At 51.0% G+C, this 23,515-nt stretch overlaps 1 protein-coding gene across 7 annotated transcripts in view; it reads right to left on the reverse strand.

The window, feature by feature from the left end:
* The window catches only part of ACSF3 (acyl-CoA synthetase family member 3), a 69,095-nt gene extending 58,527 nt beyond the window's left edge, over window positions 1–10,568 (reverse strand). The window contains exons 1-3 of one of the 7 annotated variants that reach the window (XR_006783441.1): window positions 10,336–10,490; window positions 2,590–3,291; window positions 1,048–1,203 (exon numbers count right to left, since the gene is read on the reverse strand). Coding sequence is in view for 6 of the 7 variants with exons in the window: in XM_045819233.1 (XP_045675189.1) it covers window positions 1,048–1,203; window positions 2,590–3,267 (834 nt within the window). In the remaining variant the exon portion in view is untranslated. The other 6 variants (XM_045819233.1, XM_045819232.1, XM_045819235.1 and 3 more) reach the window with 6 other exon arrangements.
* Window positions 10,569–23,515: the final 12,947 nt, after the last annotated feature.

The raw sequence follows: 23,515 nt of genomic DNA on the forward strand, positions 1-23,515 counted from the left end.
AAGGAAAAGAGGGTAGAGGGAGTGGCCTGACCCCTGGGCCAGCAGGCCATGCATAGGCCTTTATCTTGGAGGGCGCAGGGTACCTCAACACTCTGCCCTGAAAGGCAGCATCAGACTCTGTCACCTAAAAACATTCAGAATCCTGCAGCTGAAAAATAAAACATAAGAAGATGAAGGCAGAGCTTGGTGGCTGACGGAGGACAGAAGGAAGTCCCAGTGCCCTGCCTGCGAGACCCCATCCTGGAGCTGTGCCAGGGGGCTCAGGACAGGGTCCAAAAGGCTCCAAGCAAGAGCTATGTGCCCGGTCACAAGTGTCAAGTGGCAGGGCCAGGCCCCAGGTCCTTTCCCCTCAAAACAGTGTCCTTCATGGCTGTGTTCTGCTCCATGACAGCCACACTTCCCGCTCCACACAGCCACAACCACCTGTGCATGCCCCCGCGACCCCGCAGCACATTGGGAAAGAACAAGGTGCTGCAAAGGGGATAAGCAAGGAGGCTGCCCCAGGGTCCCTGGCTGAGCTATCCACTCCAGAAAGCCAGGGCAGCTGACCAAAGAATGGCCCCAAAATGTCCTCCTCTCCAGAGATGTGGCACCTCATGCTGTAAAAGGTACTTTGCAGATGTGATTCAGTTAAGGATCGTTGGATGAGGAGCTTGCCCTGGATATCTGGGTGGGCCCAGCGTGATCCCGGGGTCCTTAAGAGGGGGAGGCACAGGGACAGGTAGCCACAGAAGCAGAGATGGAAGTGACACAGCCACAAGGAGAGGACTATGGTCCCTAGACATTGGAAGAGAAAGACAGGTTCTCCACTGGAGCCTCCCAGTGGAATCAGCCCGCCCTGCCCACCCCTTGATTTTGGCTCCATGAGACTCATTTTGGACCTCTGCCTGTAATAGAATAAACTTAGGCTGTTTTAAGCCCTCAGATTGGGGTCATTTGTTACGATGGCAACAGAAGACTTGCACTGCTGGCAATGTCCACACCAGAGGAAGGTGCCTGGTCCTCGGGAGCACAATGGGCCCCGCAGAGAGCTCATCTCTAACTTACCAGCTGGGCACTGAACTCCGGGAGCATCACACAGGTGGCTCCCACCCAGAGCGGACAGAGCAGCTTGTTGACCACGCCGTGGACATGGTGCAGTGGGAGGACATGAAGGATTACATCGTCTTTTGTCCATGCCCACTTGTGGACCAGCCCCGTCACCTGCAGGACAACACCACAGCCTCAGACAGGAAGGAAGCCACTACGCGAACAGAAGAACACAGAGGGGGCCTCCCCAGCTGAGCGGAGGAGGAGGGAGAGGAAGGCTCATTCTTTTCCTCCCCATCCTTAATGGTGTCTATAGGAAGTGATAATGGAAGGATGAGGGTCTGACTGACGGTCTACCCGCTCCCCTTGTGCTGAGAACAGTCACAGTCTAGGGCTTTAGTCAGTTTGAATGGGTCTTTAATTTGGTGTCCCATGGCTTCCTCGAGGAGGTCAGAGGTGCAGACACTCTTGGTGGTCCCGTCCCCGATGGTCAGAGGTGCAGTTTCAGCTCTGACAGGCCCTGGCACCTCAGGCCTCACCAGAGGCCAGTGCTGTACCCAGCTGCACCATCTGAGGCCTGTCTGAGCTCCCTGCCGCTTCCAGCCCTGTCCTCAGCTCAGCTCAGCTGTGAGGGAGCCCCGCGCTGGGTGTGCTGGGCATATCCCCAGCTTTTAGTGAGGAGCAGTGTGAGACTCGCCCATTTGAATCGTCTTAAGTCCCCGCTGAGCACGTTGTCCTGTGTGCCTCAGTGACTGCTATGTGCAAACACATTTGAGATGATCACTCACTCCTCTTAGAAATACAAGTCAAGAGACTGTCTCTCCAGATGAAAAGTATGTCTCCTCTAGGAGGTAAAAGTCATGTATCGATTGTGCTCCCTTGCAGCCAGCCTAGACTCAGTTTACCACTGACTTACAGGGCTGAGTTAGCCTAAGACTCAAAGGTGTTGACTTCCTTTGTATTGCGGCTTGGGCTTCTGTTTTATTTTATTGCTCCTGTATAATAGTCTTCATTGTGCATTGAATGGTTTTTTGGAAGGGCGAAAGGCATAAATTACAGATAAATAACGTGGCTGAGGAGTTTTGCAAAGATGGTAACTAAGGCTACAGAACACAAAAACAGTTCCCAGGATGGTGGCACACATGAGCTCCTGCTTTCAGGTCTCACAGATAAGCCCCATAGTAGGTGCTGACCACATGCCCTGACACTTGCTTTCCGGCTCACCTCTGAAGACCACCTTAATGTCACATCCGGTGGTCTAACCTGCCCTGCCCATGCCACACAGCCCTGGGGTAGCCCCTCAGTGGGTCTGTAACATGCTCTGCACTTGAGTGCTGCATTCCCTCGGCCCTTTGACAGGCGCTGCCCTGCATGTTTCAGTGGCACTGTTGGTGACATGACACCGTGACCCCTACTGCTGCATGTTTCAGGTGGAGTTGGCAGGATGGTGAATGGCCCTACAGAAAAGTAAATGAACAACACAGCACCCCACAGTGGCCACGCTGTAACTGTGGCTATGATTGACCCCTCCCAAATGTGGTGGCCCATGCAAGCACTTACCACAGCCCTGATGTTGTGATGGGTGCTCAGGACACCCTTGGGCCTCCCCGTGGTCCCGCTGGTGTAGATGATCATGGCGCCCCGGTCTCTCCAGTCCCGCTCCGGCACCTCCCCCTCCCTGTCCTCAGCCGCCCCACCGTAGATGGCAGGTGGGAGAGGCAGGAGTGGGACCCCTAGCTTCCTGACCACTGGACTCAGGAGCTCCACATACTCCTGGCCAGCGAGGACCACAGAGCTCCGGGAGTCCTGGATGAAGTACTCCAGGTCGGCCTGGGGGTGCTTCCTGTAGAGAGGGACGGCGATGCCGCCGCTCATCCACGAGGCCCACTGCGCAACCACGTAGGAGACGTCGTTGGAGCACATAAAGGCGATCCTCTCCTCCCGGAGGTCCTGGCCAGCACACTCACGGAGCCTGCAGATCTCCTGGGACAGGCGGAGGCTGCGGCAGTAAAGGTCCTTGTATGTGTGGTGGCCATGCTGGTCGACGAGGGCAACTCTGTCCCCAAAGGCCAGTGCTCGGGTGAACACTGGGGCGCTCTTGTCAGAGTGGGCTGCCAGGGCCACGTGCAGAGGGCGGCTTCCTCCGTGTCTGAAGGGAGCCAGCTGGCGGGTGGCCACTGCACAGACCAGGTGCCGGAAGGACATCACCACGTGGGGCGGCATTGTACCGACAAACATCAACTCGGTTTCCCTGGGGCGAGGCTGGAAGAGGAAGAGAGGGTACCACATACTACTGTGCCTTACCCCCTCCTACCCCCCTCCACAGAAGATTCGCAATACCCAACCAGAACGAGTTGGCCTAACTTTTCCTCACAAAGTAACCTCCTAAGTGAGAAATGCCGACTCTCACAATATACCACCTTTGGAATTTAAATGTCCAACATTGAATCTCATAAGTTTAAGGATTTCACAAACAGACAAGAATCTAAAACAATGAACTAAAATAGGTAAAACCAAGGAGAAGCATATAGAATTCAATGTACTTGTGGGGAAGGGGAAAAATTCTCCTTTTCCTTCACTGGTTCTTTTGGCTAGATGGATAATCAAATCAAGGAGAAAGAGAATGAGAAGGGAAAATCGAATTTACTCTCATGTGCATGGAAGTCTCACATACATGAGAGAGTCCGAGACCCCACATATATAAGAGCTTCGGAGACAGAGGGGAAAACGAGGCGCGTACAGCATTCCGAGCGAAGGATGAGGCCAGGCACCTTGGGCCTTCGAAGGGGAGGGAGGTCACTGCAGGGCAGCGGGAAGAGCAGAGGGGCAGGGGTTAGAAGTCTGCCCTGCCACACAGACAGGTCATGAGAGGTTGTATCTGAAAATCCCTTCCTATGGGCCATTAGGAAATTCCAATTCCTTTAGATAGTTAAGAGGAGTGGGAGACATAAGTTTTTCTTGAGCCCGCAGGGCCCCAGGTGCCTCTAGCTCAAAATAACCCACATGGCACTGCAGCACACTTGGGGTAGCTCGTTCTGAACCCTCACACACTTAAGGTAAATTCTGAACAATGGTTTTTAAAAACCTGAGCCTGGGAAAAGACTAGCTAAGAGGGATAAGTTCCACGGGCCGCCAAGCAAACGTTCTCTCCATCACCAGGTGAGGCCAGGGGACCCCAGGGACCCCACGCAGACCCGGGGCTTGATTCTATGTTCAAATGCTTCCCACACGCTGAATGTCTGGGAACCTGGTGATGTGCAGGGTCTTAAATAAAGCAAGTTCACAAGTTTGAATGTTGTCGGTCTGTTTTTTTAAGCTGACAATTCTTCGTTCTCTCCCCCAAAAGATTACTAAATAATGACCAAAATTGTCAGCAAGCAGTGAGAACTCCCTGGGAGGGGCTGTGACCAGCTGACTTTCAACTAGAATTCTCTGAAGTCAAAGAGAAGAGAGGCCTGGGGAGGGCCTCGGCCAGTCCACAGCACCTGCCTTCGAGGGCAAGTCTGACTCTGGGCTCCCGTTCTGCTCCAGGACACTTCCCCACAGTGTCAGTCCCGCATGAGCTCACACTTTCCAAATTGCTTCTGCACTGATGGCAGTTTTAACTGAAGTTTAGCCCATTTCAAGAGGTCAGGAGACCACCTGCTACCCTAGACTCCTTGCTAGCAGCTTAATTGAAAATGGGTCCTGCCCAGGGCCAGTGCAGTCTATTAAGGTCAATAACCATTTGCCCTGGTTTGAAACCCCCAATTTCACAGCTCCTTCAGAATCCCTCCTCCCCACTGTAGCCTCTGGAGCCAAGAAGGGTCTCTGTTTCTCCTTCCCCAAATGCCCTGTGGCCTCTGCTCCCCTCTCAGCTCCTGTGGCTCTGGGTCAGAGCAGTGTCCGTGACAGGAGCAGACAAGTGGGCCAGCTAAATTGGTCCTGAAGGGTGGTGACAGGCACAGGAACCCCAGGGGGGTGCTCCTGAATGCCAGGGGCTGACAGGATGCCTTCCAATGGGCCACCAGCAACATTATAGAATAAAAGCTATAAATCTCATCCCCCTTTCCAAAAGGCCCTGAAAATCAAGGGAGGTCAGGAATCACCCAGCAGGTGGCCCTGCCCAGCAGGAGGCGGGCTAGGCTGTCCCATGGCCAGGCTGCCTCCCTCCCTGAGAGCGCTAGTACTGCTCTGCGGGGTCTGTTTCTCCCACGCTCAGCATGTTTTCCCTGACAAATCCTCACTTTTCTTTTTCATTAACTTGCCACAGGGAGAAAACAAATGTTGCTCTCATTGTATGTATGCACTAAACAGTTTTGTTCTCTGTTCTTAATTTACAAAACAGACTATATACAACACTTTATAATTACTTAACAAAACAAACTCCACAACAATAAAAATGTCTTGAGCCAAGCTATGCTTTGTACTGACACCCTCAGTGTGTGGAATGGCCTGCCAGTCTCCTCAGCGGGCTTCTTCTGCAGCCAGCGGCTCCCAGGAAGACAGTCTCTCAGCCTGGCCAGGAAGGGAACAGCTCCAACCTCAATACAAGGTGGGAGGAGATCCAGCCCCTCAGAGACACCCCTCACTGCCCACAGGGGCTTCATGTGGAGGCCTCTCAGCTCTGGCTGGCTGCTCCCAGGTCCTGGGAAAATATTCCGTAGGACTCCAGGGCCTTTAACAAAGTTCACTTCCAGGTACACTTGCCTACACTGTTTCCATATGAAAGAGGTCACCTATCAAAAGCCAGACTGTGCTCTGGGACTCCTCTGTCCTTTGCCCTCTACACATGGTTCAGAGGTGGGCTCACTTCTGGTTTTACACTCTGGATTTCTGTTACTGTAAAAAACCTGACATATTACAAGAGAACAGCTAGGCTTGACCAAAGAAAACAAAAAATGTAATAAACATGTGCAATATGCCAGTTTCTGAAAGAAAGAAGAGAAGCCAGTGGAAACTAAACCAGGGCAGCTTTAACATGTTTTCTTTTCTGACTTCTAGCAAATTCATCTCTATTTGCTTTGGACGGGCAGAGGTGGAGGGGGGGCACAGTAGAATGGGGACAGGGACAGGGGGATGAAAACAAAGCAGACCTGAAAACGGAAAACAGAAAACATACTATGCAGTGTTTCCGGGTCACTTTCTTGCTGGTGAGAGCACAGGAGAGGTGTTCTAGTGGTACCAGTTTGAAGTGGCAGCACTTTCTGGGGTGCTAAAAAGCAGAACAGTCTGGCAGCCAGGTGCTGCTCACATAGACACAAGGTAGGTGGCTGGACCAATGAGCTAGGAAGAGGCATGAAAGGGGTGTAGATGCAATGCCACAGCTGCACCCATCAAAATCAACGTGACTCTCCTCTCCTCAAGGCCTCCTCTCTGGGGTCTGAGAACAGGTACCTCCCCCTCTGCCTCCTTCTCCCGGGGTACCAGGAGCTGCACTGTGCTGGGCGAGGGGGCAGTCAGCACCAGACGGAAACTGGAAAACAGGGCTGACACACCCTCCCTCCCGAGCCTGGGGCTGTGGTTAGGGTCTGGGGGGTGGCTGTAAAGGCACAGTGGAGTGTGAATGGACGCAGTGAGCAGTCACAGCAACAACTGCAAGGGAACAGAGGCCACGTAATAACAGGTGAAGCGATGATCCACACCCAGGCCTGGCTGGTCCCACCTGCCTGTTATACCCCAGTGGTGAGGAACCTCAGTGATGGAGAAATGCCAGGCATGGGGAGCTGCACTGACAGAGGGTTACAGAGACAGTCGGTAGAAGCACCGGAGGGTCTCCCCCATTAGCCAAGATAGTGGCAGGGAGGAGGGGGCTCTTACACTGAGAGCTGTGAGAGCTAGAAATAAGAATGGATAGGGCCTGAGTGCACCAAAAGCTAGAAATCTGAAAAGACAGAACCCCAGTGGCAAAAGCTAAACATATGAATGGACAGGGTCCAGCGCACTGGGAAAACTAGAAAGGTAGAGGGATAGGGCCCCGAGGGTGCCAAAAGCTAGCAACACAATTGCATAGGACAAAAAGCCCTCCCCTCTCTATCCCTATAAGAACCTCAAAGTTGAGCAGGAAGATTGAGATGGTCTTTGAGAAGGGAGTCCACCATTCTCCCAGGTTATGAGGCACCTGAATGAAACCTCTCTCCTTTTGTACCAGCACCTGCCTCACAAGTATAACTTTTGTTGCAGCAGGCGGCCAAATCTACTTTGTTTGGTTACAAGAGGACTTCATGTATTAACTCAGCAGTGTCTCATAGGTCGCCGGCAGGGCTGTCCCAGTCTAGGTGATGCCCATGGCATCGACTCCTCCACCCCAAAGGGCACTTTCCAATCACTTCAAAATGAGATAGGAAAACAGAAAATGTGGGTCAATTGTTCCACGGTTGTATTTTAAAATGCATCCTAAGAAAATAATGAAGATGCACATACACGTTCCCTGCAGTGATACTTACAATACTGAAAAACTAGAACTAACCCACGTGGTCCAGAAGAGGTCTGAGGGAGTCAGGGCATATACACGTGAGGTGCTGGGGCTACAGCCCGACTGTGGGTGGCACGTGCTGACTGGGAGGGGCTCCTGCGACACCGCTAATGGAAAAGGATGGTCAGAGTTAAACAGAAGACTCGAGGGCAACACCCAGATGTTCACAAGGTTACAGGGCTACAAGTGATTTTTGTTTTCCTCTTAGTGCTTCTCCATTTTCTCCAACTATTCTGCAATAAGCATGTATGACTTTTGTAATGAAATTTTAAAAGTCTATTGTCATTTATTTTTTAACAATGGAGATGCTTCGACTTCAGCATTAATTTTTTCTTTTACACACACAAAAAAAACAAAACAAAAAGTGGGCTCTGGGTGTGGTGGACGGATCTACTGGGTGTAACTATCTATAGCTTTTTAATTTCTCAAAGTGATAGAAGTAAATAAAAATGAGATAACAGCATTCCTCTTTTAATTAAAGCTACTGGTCCATAAAAGTTCTATGCAGACAACGAAAAAGTAAGTTTTGACACAAGCAGCTCGACTACATGTTGCACTTACATCGGACACCAATTAGGTCATGTATCTGCAGCAGCAAGAGCCCTATGTGTCTCCCACACCGCATCTGCTGCCGTTAGCCTGTGAGTGTCTGGGAGGTGGCAACGCCTAGCTGGGTCCCACATGGGGTTGGGCGTGAGCCAGACAGACACAGTCCTGGCCTCTAAGCAAAGTGCTCCTGAAACAGGCCCTCCTGGGAGAAGCAGTAGAGCTAGGGCTCGGGGTGAGAGGGAGCCAGCCAAGCAAATGTGCAAAGGAGACACAGGTGGCAACTCTAATTGTGCTCCTACCTGGGTGTTTGTGGAGCAGATGCTGAGAAGTGGCCCTGCATGGCGCTCCCCACGGAGTCTGACAACAAAAATCACTTTTAATTTTGGTAAATATTGCCAGAGTAGCCTCCAGAGAGGGTGTACTAATTTGTTCTTCCTCCAGACAATAAGAGCATGGGGCCACCACTCCTTGAAAATAGCTTTTTTGTCCCTCAGGTGTGTGACACTGTAATACTCCATCATAATGCTTTCAATAGAGAGCTAAAATCTTCAGTCATGTGCATCGGGGCCTGCTTTGAACAATTAAAAAGAAGACACTGGTTCAGGGAAGATGACTGTGTCCTGAACACTCCAGCTCCAGAAAGACCAACAGCTCCCTCAAGGAAGAGAGCCCCCACCTTCCAACCACAAGGCCCCCGTTGACCATGAGGCTCCTCCTTGCCGCCAGAGGCACAACTGCCACCATGTAAACGAAATTCAACCATGTGTTTTCTCTATTTCAATTGCCAAGCTTCATAAAACTGCTCTTAGCACCCCCACCAATCTGAGATCACCAGCGTCACTGTGCACCAATGTGAACGCACAGAAACCCGTATGCTGGTGAGCCAGGACGGTTTTCTCCTGGAGCACGGAAGGCAGGAACCACCCAGACCCCCGGCAGACCACTGGGTGTTCTAACCATCCAGATTCTTGGATCAGATCCTCAGGGCACACAGACTTCTCAGAATCCTCACCCAGCACCAGGAAGTTTACATCTTTTGGTTAAGAGTTCAGATTTTAGGGTCAACCCAGTCTCAGACGTGGAACATCCTCTTTTTTTCCCTAGTTTTCTTCACCTGTCTAAGCCTTCCATTCTCCATCTATAGATAAAGTAATAACAAGACCTGCACACAGAGTTCGGTGAGAATGACCTGCACACACCGAGGGGGAATCAAGTGGAGCTGCATGACAAAAATGACTTGATAAGAATGATACTTGCATTCAAATGAAGGTGGCTGGTTTCAAAATGAGTGAAATGGCACCTGACTGATTAACATCCCCCTGACCCTGAATTTGAAGCGACCCCAGCACTTCCTGTTGTCTGCTGCCTGAGGAAGGCATGGGGTGTGAGAAGTGGACCACACTCTCCCTGCGGTGGAGGACATTTGTTTCAACATGATGCCTGCGGTTTGGGGGAGGCTGTTCTCAAAGTTATATTTTTAAGTAACAGACATTCACGTTGCATTCATGAGTACTACATTCAAATCAAAAAACCAAAAGGGAAAAAACACACACTTAAACCCTTGTCCATATTACCAAGTAAAATACTATTTTAAAAATGCCACCTAGAGGGATGTAGTTTACAATCCCAGGTCCACGGTTTAATCCACCGATTCAGCCTGCTCCAAAGAGGGATTCTGGAATACGGGGTAAGAGCAAGGAAGCCTCGTTTTACAACCACCACAGCAGAGACTGTGGAAAGATCACTAGACTGTCAGGTCTCACCACAGGAACCACCTAGGACCCCTGAAACCCACTGGTAACCCCTGAGCTTCTGGACCCAGCTTTGTAGGCCCCTGACCACTGGCCTCACCTAAGCCCAAACCACAAACATCTCCCCTCCCCAGCGGGGAATCAACAACTCCCCAAACACGTGATTCCCGTTCCCACATCTTAAATTCTCACCCTTTCCCTTTTTGGCAAACTCCTAATCATCCTTCAAAGCCCAGCTTAATATCACCTCCTCTTTAAAGTCTCCCTTTTCTCCGGAAAGTGGCCTGTTCACAAGGCCTTCAAACACCTGCACTTATGTATTGCCATGCTTGTTTAGACATGTACCTGACCCCAAGGAGTAGCTCAAGGACGATTCCTGCAGGCCCAATGAGAACGGAACAGATTTTGCGCACGAAAGACCAAGCCTCCCTCTAACAATGGCTAAACATAGACTCCACTAACTGCAACATCCTTCCGGGACCACTGCGTGGAGAGGGACCCTGCCCTTGAGCACCCAGCAAAGGGCAGGTTCCCTCCGTGTGACAAGGGCACCTGTGGTCACTGAGCAGCAGGAAGGGGGCGGGGCTGGGACGCGGGCCGGCAACCGGAGCAGCCAGCCGTGAGCTCGGCCGGACTTCTGTGAGGCTGGAGGAACGGAACCAGGCGCCCCAGCGCGCGGCGGGCGGGGAGGGGGCTGAAGGCCAGCGAGTTCTACCTCTGCTTGCGCGGTTTCCCGCTCCTCCTCCCGCCGGGTCGAAACCAAACCGGAACCGCGGCTGCGCGCATACCCCACGTCCGGTGCCCGAGCGCATTTCTCCGCGCTGCGCGGCGCCGCGGCGCCGGGTTCCGGGAGCGAACGTTCCCCCTGGGTCCCCGCTGCGACCCTGTGGCTACTGAGCGAGGCCCGCGAAGGGTTTTGGTTTTAATCTCACTTAATTTAATCTCATTTTAATTTACTATCCTGACTGGACAGCGCAGCTCTAGTCCAAACGCGTCCCAGAATTACAATTTACAGTGTGTGCATTAAAACCCATCTTGAACCCCAGCCCTTACTGGGATTAGGAGAGCCTGCAGGTCAATTGACTCCTTTGCTGTTTAAGAGGACTTGGAGCCAGGACACTGACACTCAGCTAGGTTGACAGCTGTTTAAACTTTAGGTACAGCAAAGGAAAACGCTTACAACCAGACACAGAAGTTCATTTAGTTGGCTGAAACGTGTTATTTTTTTTTCTAAAATAAAAATAATGCTTTGACGGCTTTGCTGTTAAACAAGTACAAATTACCTGTAGGACCACATACACAGTTTGTAGCACGTGTATTTTCTCGGTGTCCCTCTTCCCCTGTAGTGATGATTCTTTGGGAGGCAGCCGATCAGTCCTGGAGAGCCCCAGGGATCCCTCAGGACCCTGAGGGTGGTTTTTTTTTTTAAATTTTTTTTCTTTTTTTAAGGTTTTATTTATTTTTAGAGAGAGGGGAAGGGAGGGAGAAACAAACATCAATATGTGGTTGCCTCTTGTGCACCCCATACTGGGGACCTGGCCCTCAACCCAGGCATATGTCCTGACTGGTAATCGACTGGAATGCTTTGGTTCTTAGGCTAACATTCAATCCACTGAGCCACACCAGCCAGGGCTGAGGATGGTTTCCTTGGGAGGAAAAAAAGCTAGATCTCAGGGAAGGTTGTGGCATTGAACATGGGCCCAAACTTGAACTTGTGCAGCCTTGGCTGCCACCCTGCTAGGTGTCATATCCTAGAGATGAGTCTAATTCTCTGTCATAAATCAACAAGAGGCTCTAAGAAAGAACCTTCCAGTGACATAAAGGGGTTCTTGGAGATTAAGAATGCTATAGCCCAAGTAAAGAAGAGATGAAGAATCTTCTAGAAATAGAATAAAAATACTAAAAGATGGAAAAAAGGAGAACAAGAGAGCAAAAGAAAAGCAAATACAAAAACTATAGCAGTTTCAGAAAAGGAGAACAGAGAAGATAGAGGGGAGGAAATAATCAAGCAAATTCAAGAAAAGTAGCAGAATTAAGGGGTGTGGGCTTCTGGGTTGAGGATCACAGAGTGCCAGGTACAGGGAAGAAAAGTGGGCCCACAGCAACTGAGCAGGCAGCATCAAATGTTTCAGAACACAGGGATATGGTATGGAAGACCCCAAACTGCATGCACAACCTCTCACTTGATGTCCAAAAAAAGCCCAACACCTGATGTGGCCCCACCTGAACTCACGATCTTCCCTGTTACGGACTGAAAGTTTGTGTCTCCCTAAATTCATGTGATGAAGCCTAACCCACAGGGCAATGGTGTTAGGAGGAGCTTAAGTCATGAGTCAGAGATGCCACGAATGGGATCAGTGCCTTTATAAAAGAGACCCCAGAGAACTCCCTTGTCCCTTCTACCATGTGAGGATGACACAGGGAAAAGATGGCCATCTAGGAAGAAGCCGCTTTCACCAGACACTGAATCTGCTGGTGCCTTCATCTTGAACTTCCAGCCACCAGAACTGTGAGGAAAAAAATGCCTGTTATTTATAGGCTGCCCTGTCTGTAGTGTCTGTTACAGCAGGTGAAATGGACTGAGGCGGTTCCCTAAGCAGTTACCCACAGCCTTCCCATCTCATCCATTAATCCATGGCGCTCGGGTGTACCAATTCCTTTCCTTCCTGCCTGCCTCACCTCCAGCCCTCTTGGCTTTTCCTTCAAAATCTTTCTGAACCAGCCACTCCCTACCATCTCCACCGCAACCACCCCAAGGGGCCCTGGGAAACCCTTGTTTCACACCAGGATTACTAAAATAGCCTCCTCCTGGTCTCCCTAATTGCTGCCCTCCTCAGTCTGTTCCTAGCACAGCAGCCAGGATGGCCCAGTTACAAGCTGAGTCAAATCCTAGCTTGCTCACTGGCCCTGCCCCCTACACCACCAAGCCCCCCCAACCCCACCGGCCCCCGCACCTGACAGATGGGAACAGTCATTCTCAGGAAGGCAACACTGATGGAATATCTGATGTGTTTGCTCTATTGAGAGGAGGTTTGAGCAACTGAGGGAGAGTTTGGGCATAGAAGAGAGATAAATATATACATAGAAAACTGATAAACTAAAAAAATGAGGCAGCGATGAAATGCTGGGAAAACAGAAGATGTGCAGCAAAGGCAAAGCAATCATGTTGTTTTAGGAGGCTCCATTCCCAATAATGTTGATAGAATGACAATAATGTAAACATTTATAATGTAAACATTAATATGCAAACATGGATGTTGATCTAACTGAGTTTGTGGTAGACTCTGGGAGGGAGGGAGGGATGGGGCCACAGGAAGGGCGTGGGCTGGAGGACAGGTGTGGTGGGAGACACGTACCCGGACTGCCCATCACAGGAGCAAATAAATTGAAAGGGAGGACCAAAGAGACCACTTAGGCACGTACAGATAAATATGAAAAGAATCGGTTGCAAGTTGTTGCCTCTGGTGATTTGGAAGGGGAAGGTGGTTCCTTACACTACTATGGATGTATAGCTGTGTGTAAAAACTGAAAGTTAAACTACACTATGAAATTAATTTTAAGGGGGACAGGACAAAGAAGTGCTTCAGGGGGGTCCACATAGATGTGGCTCCTCTTAGCTACCAGGCAGACCTGCCTGGTGCTGTCACCTTGGCTGCACTCTTGCCTCTGATTCCCTAAACATTTTAAGAGGATTCCAAGAATTTGCTTTCCACCAGACTCACAATGGGAAGAGGAACCAGGTTACCATATACATGCATATCCTATCATCATGCCTCCAACCTCCACTGAGTAACACAAGACTCCCACGCTTCCACTCCCTTGGTCTCCCAGAAGTGCAAACGACAGACAGGCAGCTGTCTGCAGGCCAAGTGTGCCCCCAGGCATAGTCCAGGCTCGGGCTTTTCGGCAGAGAGTTTGCTCTCCTGTAGTGCACATGCTCGCGAGCGTTGGGGGAAGAAGAAAAGTGAATAAACAGACAAAGAAACAAGTAATATGCCAGGTGATGAAGTATGGACTGAATGTTTCTGTCCTCCCCCAAATTCACAGGTGGAATCCCGACCTCCTAACATGGTGGTAAGTGCGGTCTTGGGGAGGCAATTAGGAACAGAAGCAGTCTTGAGGGGTAGAGGCCTCAGGATGGGATTAGTGGCCTTAAAAGAGTCATGAGAGAGCTTGTTTCCTCTCTGCTCTCTGACAGGTGAGGACACAGCTTGGACTTGACATCTACAGGCAGGAAGTGGGCTCTCATCAGATACCATATCCGCTGGCACGTCCATCTTAGACTTCCAGCCTCCAGAACTGTGAGAATTAAGTATCTGTTGTTTAAACCCACAGTCTGTGGCATTTTGTGTTGGCTACCTAGCTGATGAAGTGAGAGGGTAAGCGCTCTGAAGGGAAATCAAGCCAGGCAAGGTGATGGAGAAGGCTTTCAGACAGAGGTCCCAGGGCCTTTCACAGGGAGGTGCATCCATTGGACCAGGGACCTCAGGGCAGCGAGGCCCTGAGCCATGGGACTCCCTGGAAAGGGCTGCGTTGTAGCCATTGCGCAAATGAGGAAACTGGGGTTCAGAGAAATTGTGTCCTGTGTTCATGCTCACTCTCCTACAAAGTCACAGAGGTGGGACTGGAATCCCAAACTCCATGCCCAGTCTCCTTGCTATATACCCCTCACCTTTTCATAGCTAGGAGACCGCATAAATAAACAGACATGTGTGCCCAAGGGCTTAAAATCAAACTGTTCCCCACACAACACTAGACCAACCCCTTTCATAAAGAATGAATCATCTCCATAAGCTGCATCCTTGGAGGTGTTCGTGGCAGTGTTATTTATTACAGCCACAAACCAGGAAACAGCCTAAGTATCCTCCTGCAGGCTTAGTAAATTGGGAGAGAGTAAAATACAAGAGATAACATAGTCATTAAAAGGATAATAGTGAAGCTATGTAGAAACACCAGAATTGCTCATAGCTATCTGTGGTTGAATAAAAATAGCATAAAATAATTTCCTAAATTCTGCAATTTAAAAATAAAGATACAAAATTGTGTGTGCCCTAGGATTTCCCACAATGTACTTGAACAAGTTCTAAAGGAGAGCATGAAAAACGGAAGTAGTTATCTTCCCAAGAGACAAACTCCAAGATCGCTGCTAACTCTGCCTCATGAATCCATGCATTCTCCCCGCCAGCTGCTTGTATGGTCAGAGGCTGGCATGGCCTTAGGGGCCCTTCAAATTGGTGGGGAGCTGGCTCTCAATGTAAAAGTGCTGAAAGCCATCTTGCACCTCTGCAGCTTAGAGCTGGGAGGCCCTTGTCATCCAGGAGGAGATGAGCCTGCTGGGCTGAGCTCCTCACTGCTCTTGGCCCTCTCTGTTCAGGACCTGCACTGCACTTGCATGTGACCCTTGGAGGAAAGGTGCCCTGGGGAGAGAGCCTTGTGTGCACGTGGCCTCAGCACTGCTGTGTGCCACTGGCCTCAGTGCTCAGCTGCATCAGGCTGGGAGCCCCCCACAAATGTAAGGAGCATTGTTGGTGGCCAACTGCTATCATCTATAAAAGGGGCTAATGACAGTGCCCACCTCAGGTCCCGGCTTAATCCAGCTGTGAGAGTCAAGGAACCAGGACACTTAAAGCTGTTCATAAACAGCAACTGCTGCTCTTCTTCACTGCTGTCATTATCAGCATCCTTATGGCCAACCCCTCAAACAGAGAAACAAGTGCAGGCATTAGTAAATGGATACTGAGGAATGAAGATGGCTTCTCTGGAGGTAGACAAGAGCGGCTGCAGCCTCTCTGCAGGGTGAATGACTCCTGACTGTCCCAATAACTTGGGCAGAACTCGGGTGTGGCTCAGCCTCGCCCCAAGGACCCCTATCCAATCCCAAACCACAGCCTTTCCCAGAGGGAATCCTTGCAGCTGGAACATCCCAGGAACTGGCACAGAGGTGGGTAGGAATTCCCCCCACTCTTCCGTCAATTCCATTTACACCTCCAGCTTAATGAGCCCAAACTGCTGGGGGCGTCTGGGTCACACCTTTTCACTTGATTAGAGCAAAACACAAATCTGGCTGGCAGCAGTCTCCTCACAAAGGGAGCTTCTGCAAACTGTGAACACATTACCTTCCTGCTGCAGCTCTCACACTGCTCAGGAGATGGGATTTGATGGTGCTGTGTCAGCTCTGGAAGCACTTATGATTTTGTAGTCAGCTGCAGCCTGGGGTAGGGGTTACAGACCCCAGGGTTAGAGTCAGGCAACACTTGCATTGGCTGCCAGTGGCTGCCAGTCTCCAAGATAGCCTCAGTGGACCCCACCTTCTGGTATCTGTGCCCACATGTAGTCCCATTGCAACTGAGTAAGACTGACTGTGTCAACCACAGGGTTTTGAGGAATGGCGAGTAGCTTCTGGGTGAGGTTCTAAAAGGCATTAAGCTTCCTCCTGGCTCTCTCTAGGACCACATGCTCTGGGGGGACCAGCTGCCACGTTGTGAGGATCCTCAAGCAGCACAGCAGGGAGCCCACATTGGGAGAAACAGATATCTCCTGCCTACCTTGGAAGCAGCTCCTTCAGCTCCAATTGAGCCTTCAGATGAGACTGAGACTCCTGCTGACATTCCAGCTGCAACCTCTCTAGAGGCCCTGAACTAGACCCACCCAGCTGAGGTTGTGCCCACATTCCTGACCCACAGAAACTATGAGGTAATAAATATTTGTTATTTTAAATATTTCTTAATTTAATGTTTTAAAATATTTACGCCACAAAGTTTTGGGAGTAATTTGAACATAGCAATAGAGAACTAATACACTGCTCCTGTCAGTTATAGCCGTGTGATTTGGGGCAGGTCAATCTCTCAGAGTCTCAGTTTCTCATCTGAAGAATGCCTACCTCTGATGGATGTTATACAAGTAAAATATTTCACGTGAAGCTCTTAGCATAGCACCTAGAATCTACCAAATGCTGAACAAATATTCACTATTACAATAAAACTTCTATATAAATATCTATATCATAAGCTAGGAAAGGGACAGGAAGACCTAGGTTCAGACAGGTGAGTTCAAGGAAAACTTTGTGGACAAAAGAACATTTGAATTGGTCTTTAAAGGATAAGCAGGACTGGAACATGGGGAGAGAGGAAGAGCGGGCAGGCAGGGCCTGCTGTGGACTGCTCATGCTCATTGGAAACTTGGGTCTTGAAGGGGTGCTTATGGGATACAGGACTGTGAAGGCTGGTTCGGGTCAGACTGGAGTGCTGGATTTAAGGAGCCTAGAATTTACTTTGCAGGAAGCGGGAAGCCCATGGAGGACTCTGAGTCAGCCACGGGAAGCTGGAGGAACTCCAAAGTGTGGCACTTCATGGCAAGGCCACACCTTGTTCTTGTGGTCCGCCCAGGTTGAACTTGGTCTTCTGTGAGGTCAAAACCAGGTGCATAATAACACTAAGACATCATTTGTGTTTTTCACAAGTTGACCTTTGCACTTATGCTATAGACGCAAAGTTGACAAAAGTACAGCTGTCTGAGCTCATTTGAGGCCTCAGGACCAAGGTATGCTCATGGTCACTGTGTCTTTCATACTCTCACGTGCAAAGACACGCTGCTTCCCCTGAGACTGTCCTTGATGAGGCAGCAAAGTGATGGTATACATTAAATCTCAACCCTGAGTAATCATCTTTTAAAATATCTTCTGTGACAAATGGGAAGTCCACATAAACTCGTTCTGGTTCTTAATTTTATGTGTCAGCCTGACTGGGCCCAGGGGTGCTCCGATGGCTGGTAAACTTTAATTTTGGGGTCTCTGTGAGGGTGTTTCTGGAAGAGATTAACATTTGAGTCAGGAGACCTAGTAAGGAAGATATATCCTCCCAAAGGTGGGTGGGCCTCATCCTTCCACTGAGGGTTTGAATTGAACAAAAAGGCAGAAGGGCAAATTTGCTCCCTGAGCCGGGCTGTCCGTTGTCTCCTGCCTTCTTCACGCCAGCACTGCTGGTTGTTGGGCCTTCAGACTTGTATTGAGTTACACCACTGGTTTCCCTGGTTCTCTAGGTTGCAGATGGCAGATTGTGAGACTTCTCAGCTTCCATACATGTGTGTTTGGCATGCACATACATGTATGGCCATGCACACCATGTATGGACACACACACACATGCATGCCACAGATGTATGTATGGGTGCACTTATGTGTACCAGCACACACTTAACAGGGACATCTGTGAGCCTTTCCCCATTTTCTTCCATCTGCCTCTTCCTTTTCTGCCACATCAAGGAAACAGGATTACAGAACCTGATCAGAGCACCTGCCTGCCTGGACTTGGTGAAAGTCCTGTGTCAGACCCGTACTTTCCAGGCTCAGCCCTGTTGGCACCTTGCAAAGGGCCTGAGCACCACTGGATGCTCATGCCTTTACCTAGAGCCACACAAACCATGGGGAACAGGCCCTGTGGCTGACCTCCCTCCCAGAGGTGTGATAAATAAGGCTGACTATTCAGGACCAACACCACAGATATAGGCACCCAGGGAAAGGCCCAGTGGGATAAAGCAGTCCCCTGCACAGGCAAGCCACAGCCCCAGTCCCCTGCTGGCAACACCTCCTCCACGGAGCCTGGAGAGGTTCCTCCACGGAACAGTGCCAGTGTCTCTAGACCGCCCAGTGTGGCTCCTCGCACACGGCACAGCAGCCAGCTTTAGAAGCACTTCAAGAGTGGTCCCTGCCCTGCTTGGTGTGGCTCACATGGTTGGAGTGTCATCCCATAAAACAAAAGGTTACAGGTTCTATTCCCAGTCAGGGCACATGCCTAGGTTGCAGGTTCAGTCCCTGGTTGGGGCATGTACAAGAGGCTATGTACGAGAGGCAACTAATTGATGTTTCTTTCTCATATTGATGTTTCTCCCCACCCCCTTCCTTTTCCCTCTCTCTAAAATCAATAAGCATGTCCTCCAGTCAAGATTAAAAAAAAAAAAGTGTCCCAACCCATGTCAACCATGCAGGTTGGAAGGTGGCCACTACTTCAGCAACTACTTGTGGCTAGAGATGAGTTTTCTGGCAACTGAAAATTGAACTGGTTTCCAAATCCCTCTTCCTCCCACTGTCCTCCTCCTCTTCCTCAAGCCCTCTATCCTTCCTCCACTGTCACCCCCGAGCACCCACCCATCCCCACCCCATCTCACATGCCTCTTACTGCACAGTGCCATGTGTACCCCTGAAGCAGACACAGTGTCCCCTTCGAGGGCTCCTGGCTGAGGCCCTGTCTTCCTTATGGTGCTGGGGTCCCTAAGCATGTTTTACCCTCAAGAGAGGGGACAGGTGGTGCTGCAGGGGAGGGAACCTCCCCAGAAGTGGTTCTCGAGAAAGGAAACCTTGGGAAGTTGCAGGGCTCTTTCTGAGCCAAGGGAAACCTGGACTTTAATGGGGAAACACAGAGCCAGTGACAGGGAAGTTCCTGTGAATCTCAGTGTGTGCAAACCAGATGGCCCCTGAGCCCCAGAGATGAGGAGAACGTGCCCTCACTTGGCACCTTCCAATTTACAAAGCTCACTCCCAGATGCTGAGCCACTTGAGCTGATCTTCACAGCATTCAGAATTACTGCCATCTCCACCAAAGTCCTGAGAAGGGGGTGCCAGGTGGGGGCATGGGGTCTCTCTGGGCACAGCATCTGATCCATTGAGCTGAAGTCTGGCTGAGTTTGGAATGTCTGGGAAGTAAGGTGCTCATTCACTCATTCTTCCCCTCAACCAATATGTGGGGGGCAGGGTGAGGATAAAAATGTGTTGGCAGCTGTGTGTGCTCTCAGTTCTTCACTTCAAGCAGGAAAGATTTCACAACACGAGTCTAGGTGATTTTGAGAGTACGTTGATTAAAGCTGGGGACAGTGAAACAAGGAAGGGCTTGTGAGAGAAGAGGCAAGATCGTATCAACAGGAGGGAGCCTGGGCAGAGCTGCCTTGGTCCTTTGGAAAGAAAGGCATAGAGGCAGAAGTGAGCCAGCTAGCTGTGTGGACCCAGGAGACAAGTTACTGAGGCAAAAAAGGGCCCTTAGAGAAAGAAAGCAAAGACATGTGCCTTAGGAAAAAAAGGGTGGGGGGAGGCACAGGTGTGCTCCAGAGGGTGAGAGAGTGCGCACACTGGGTCCTTTGCCTTAAGGGCTTTTATGTTTCCTAAAGGCAGGAATTTTAGAAGAGGTCTCAGGGAGGATCTCCATAGACTATTCATCAGCTTTCCAGGTGTGTCCTTTCAGGTTCGTGATCTCTGCTCATTGGTTGCTGCTAGGGTAGGGGGCCATCGGTCATTGCATCTGGTCCTGATGTCAGCCATGGTGTTGGTTCATCTGGTTTTGCTGCTTTTCTGAGCCTGGTGCTGAACACAGCTGAGGCCCAGATGTTACCTCTAGTTTGACCAAAACTCTTTCTCTGTGGTCAACAGACTTGAGGCCTTGTTCCTAAGATGATTTGATGCTGATCAGAACCCCATTGTCCTGAGGGCTTAATGCTTAAGGAAGGGAGTGATTGTGTGAGAGAGAAGGAGGCAGGTGAGTCAATGTGCTGGATGGGGCCGGTTTGAATCAGCCACCTGTCCCAGTTTCCCCGTTCCACTTGCCAAGGAATTTTCCTCGCTTCTTAACTAGCTATCCAGCCTCAGATGGAAATGGAGTAACCTGGAGTATAGAATGGGGAAGAGGCCCAGAGGTGGGCCAGGCCCTGGGAAACCATCTCATTTGCAGAATGCTGTCAGAATGCCCGAGCCCAAAGGCTGAGGGGTGCCCACCCACCAGAGGTGGGTCAGAGAGGCCCAGGCCCCTTGGCCATGGGCTGAGACAAAGGGAATGAACTACTGAGGGAGGGAGAGCTGCATTAAAAGCAGTGAGGTGAAACCCTGAACATAAAATGGGATGACTGTTATTAAAAAATAAGAATAATCCTAAGAAGGAGTGGGGAGGCTCCAGGAAACTGGCACCAGGGCTGCAGGAAGAGGCGAGTGCCTCTGCTGCCTCAGAATGGGGTGGGGTGCTCCGCCTCTTTTGGGCACGTTTCTCCCTTACATCCAGGGTGCCTGGAGTCCCTGAAAATGGGGGTGTATACAGAGCGAGCTGCCAGCTGGATTCGTGCATGTCAGTGCAGGGTCCAAGGTCCAAGGTCTAAGGGAGAGGTTGTGCAGGAGAAGGGAGATGCCCCTCCCCTTCTTCCTTCTCTCTCACTGTGAACACTCAGGTAGATGTCCCCATGCAGGTCTCCGCACAGCAGAAGGAAGTGAGCCAGGAGTCTGGGCACGTAAGGTGGAGTGTGTGGGCCTTGTGAACAGGGAGGGCTAGTCTGCTTTATCCTTAGTTTTCCTGGCAGGTGAGCCAGACCACACCACCTGAACACCTGGACACCCAAATAGCCCTTTCTCCCGCCATCAAACATGAGCTAAGAGCTCCAGGAAGGGACCAGCAGCTGAGAGATGTGTCCCTCAGGTGACACATCTGAGATGTGTCTCAGAGGCCACAGTGCTCTGAGTCCAGGAATTTCTGAGGTTGCCCAGGGCAGAGCCATGGGACTGAGTGGCTGGAGAGGATGCCTGGGCACCATGCTTAACAGCAACACCCCAGAGCATGCTTACTGTCAGGAAAATGAGAGGCTTGGGAAGCTTCCAGACAGTTCCATGGCCAAGCTCTGCCAGAGTCTGGACCCAGCAAGAGGCCCTGGAGGGGGTCCTGCTTTGCTTAGGTCTGCATTCCAGGTTCAGCATGGGTGTGGGGTAGGAGCTGAGCAGAGCACAGTATTGGTCCACAGAGACCTGCTTGGCCCCCTCAGCAATTCCAGCCACCCACTGCAAAGGCCCAGGCCCCGAGGAAGGCTGTTGACAGAGCTCCTGGCCCAGCCTCCATTCAACACGCTTGCTGGGGCCTGCCCTCACACCCACCCCCCATCCTGGGGCCTGGACTCAGACTCCACCCTTGGCCTCTTCTGCTGTTCTATCAGAATGGTTTTTTAATCCAGGTCACTTTGGGTTCAGTGCCCCATTTCCAGACCCAACATGGAATCCTTGGAAGAAGCTGGCCGTGCTCCACCTAGGCTTCTCCCTGGGAAGCCCTGGGTGGGGGTCAAGGTGGCCCTACACCCAGTCCCAGCACCTGCCTGCTCCTGGCCCTGCAGCATGTGTGGGCTGTTCTAGTGGCAGGAAGCAGCCAGCAGAGGCCAGTGGATGGAGGGGCTGCCGTGCACTGGGCCTGGGACTTCCATAGTCTGATTCTTGCAGCTTCCCCTCCCCCGCAGGCTCCCTACGAAGCTATTCCAGGAACACTTTTCTATCCTTGTGCTTTTCATTTGCATGCTCCCAGAGCACATTTGCATGCCTAGTAGGGCATCTGTGTTTAATCAGAATGACAGCTGAGCAGTCACAGCCCTTTACCTTGGGCTGTTCCGGAGTGGGCGCCATGCCAGCCAGTGTGTAGCACAGCCTCCTGTCATTGTACCCTTCCAGCCACTCCTCTGGGCCCCTCTGAGCCTCAGTCTCTCTTCCTAGAGTGCAGGAGAAGATGGGACCAGAAGGTCCCAAGCCCTCCCAGGACCCTTCCTGTACAGGACCTTATTGTCTCCCCCGAGACAGAAGATGCTTCCCCTGTGTTACCTGAAGTTGGGAGAGTGCACAGGAGCCAGCCAGCCACTGGGCAGCCTTTATTGTCACAGACACAGCGTCAGGTTGCTTCTTGGCCCAGGAGAACGTCATCTGGGGAGATGGGGTGGGGATGTACATGGAGGTTGTGTGCACACTACTAGGCAACTTACTGTCCAGAGCAATACAGGAAGGGTGCTTGGGAAACTAGAGAAGACACAGGCAGGATAAGGTGACAGTAATGGTGAGAGTGACAATGATGACAAGAGTGACAACGGTGCTGAGGGTAGTCCACCAAGCTCCAATTCCATGGTGCGTGGGCCAAATGATTCTACAAACCCATCCGTGCAAACTTCTCAGACCCACGGAAAGGGGCTTCTACAGTGGAGGAAAGTGCAGCATAGTGAGCAACTGGCAGGGTCCAGTACCTGGCAGGCACTCCTAATAAAGGTGACACATGGGTGCCATTGCATTCAAGTCCAGTCCAGTCCAGTTCCGTGAGCAAAGGGGAGGACAGACCCATCCCTGGCAGAGGGTAGGAGGGAAGGTGGAAAGGGAAGGAACCCCACTAGCTTGACCAGGAGTGGCTGCATGAAGGACTGGATGGCCTCAGGCATCAAAAGATATGGAAGCATCCCCTGGACCAGGGAGGGGCAGGAGAGGAGAGATGTGGGTTTTGGGTCCTGGCTCCATCAATCACCACTTACACCTCGCTGAGCCTCAGTCTGCTGGTCTGTAAAATGGGTCCAACGTGGCACCAATTGCACAGTGGTGGGAAGACTGGATGAGAACTTCTAAGGGAGGGAGGCTGGATAGACATTGTTTCTGTATTTCCTCTATTTCTCTATCAAGCAGAGGCCAACTGGAAAGGAGAAGTTCAGGAAGGAGCCAGCAGGGGCTCAGTGCCCACCTGATATCCTGCCTCCCAGAGCAGATGACACAGGTGTCCTACTCCTGTCCCAGTTGATCCTCTGGATAGGAAAGCAACAGGGTAGGTGGCTATGGGCCTCCCTGGAGGCTATTCCTTCCCTGTATTAGCCACAAGGTTCATGAGGAGATCCTCCCACCAAAATACTAGACAAACTTCCCATTGAATGAGCCTCTCCTGGGCCAGCCCTTTACCCTTGCTGAGAATGCAGCCCCATTT

This window comes from Phyllostomus hastatus, unplaced genomic scaffold (assembly GCF_019186645.2).
Source record: "Phyllostomus hastatus isolate PE091 unplaced genomic scaffold, TTU_PhHast_1.1 phas_scaffold_345, whole genome shotgun sequence".
Taxonomy (NCBI): Eukaryota; Metazoa; Chordata; class Mammalia; order Chiroptera; family Phyllostomidae; genus Phyllostomus; species Phyllostomus hastatus.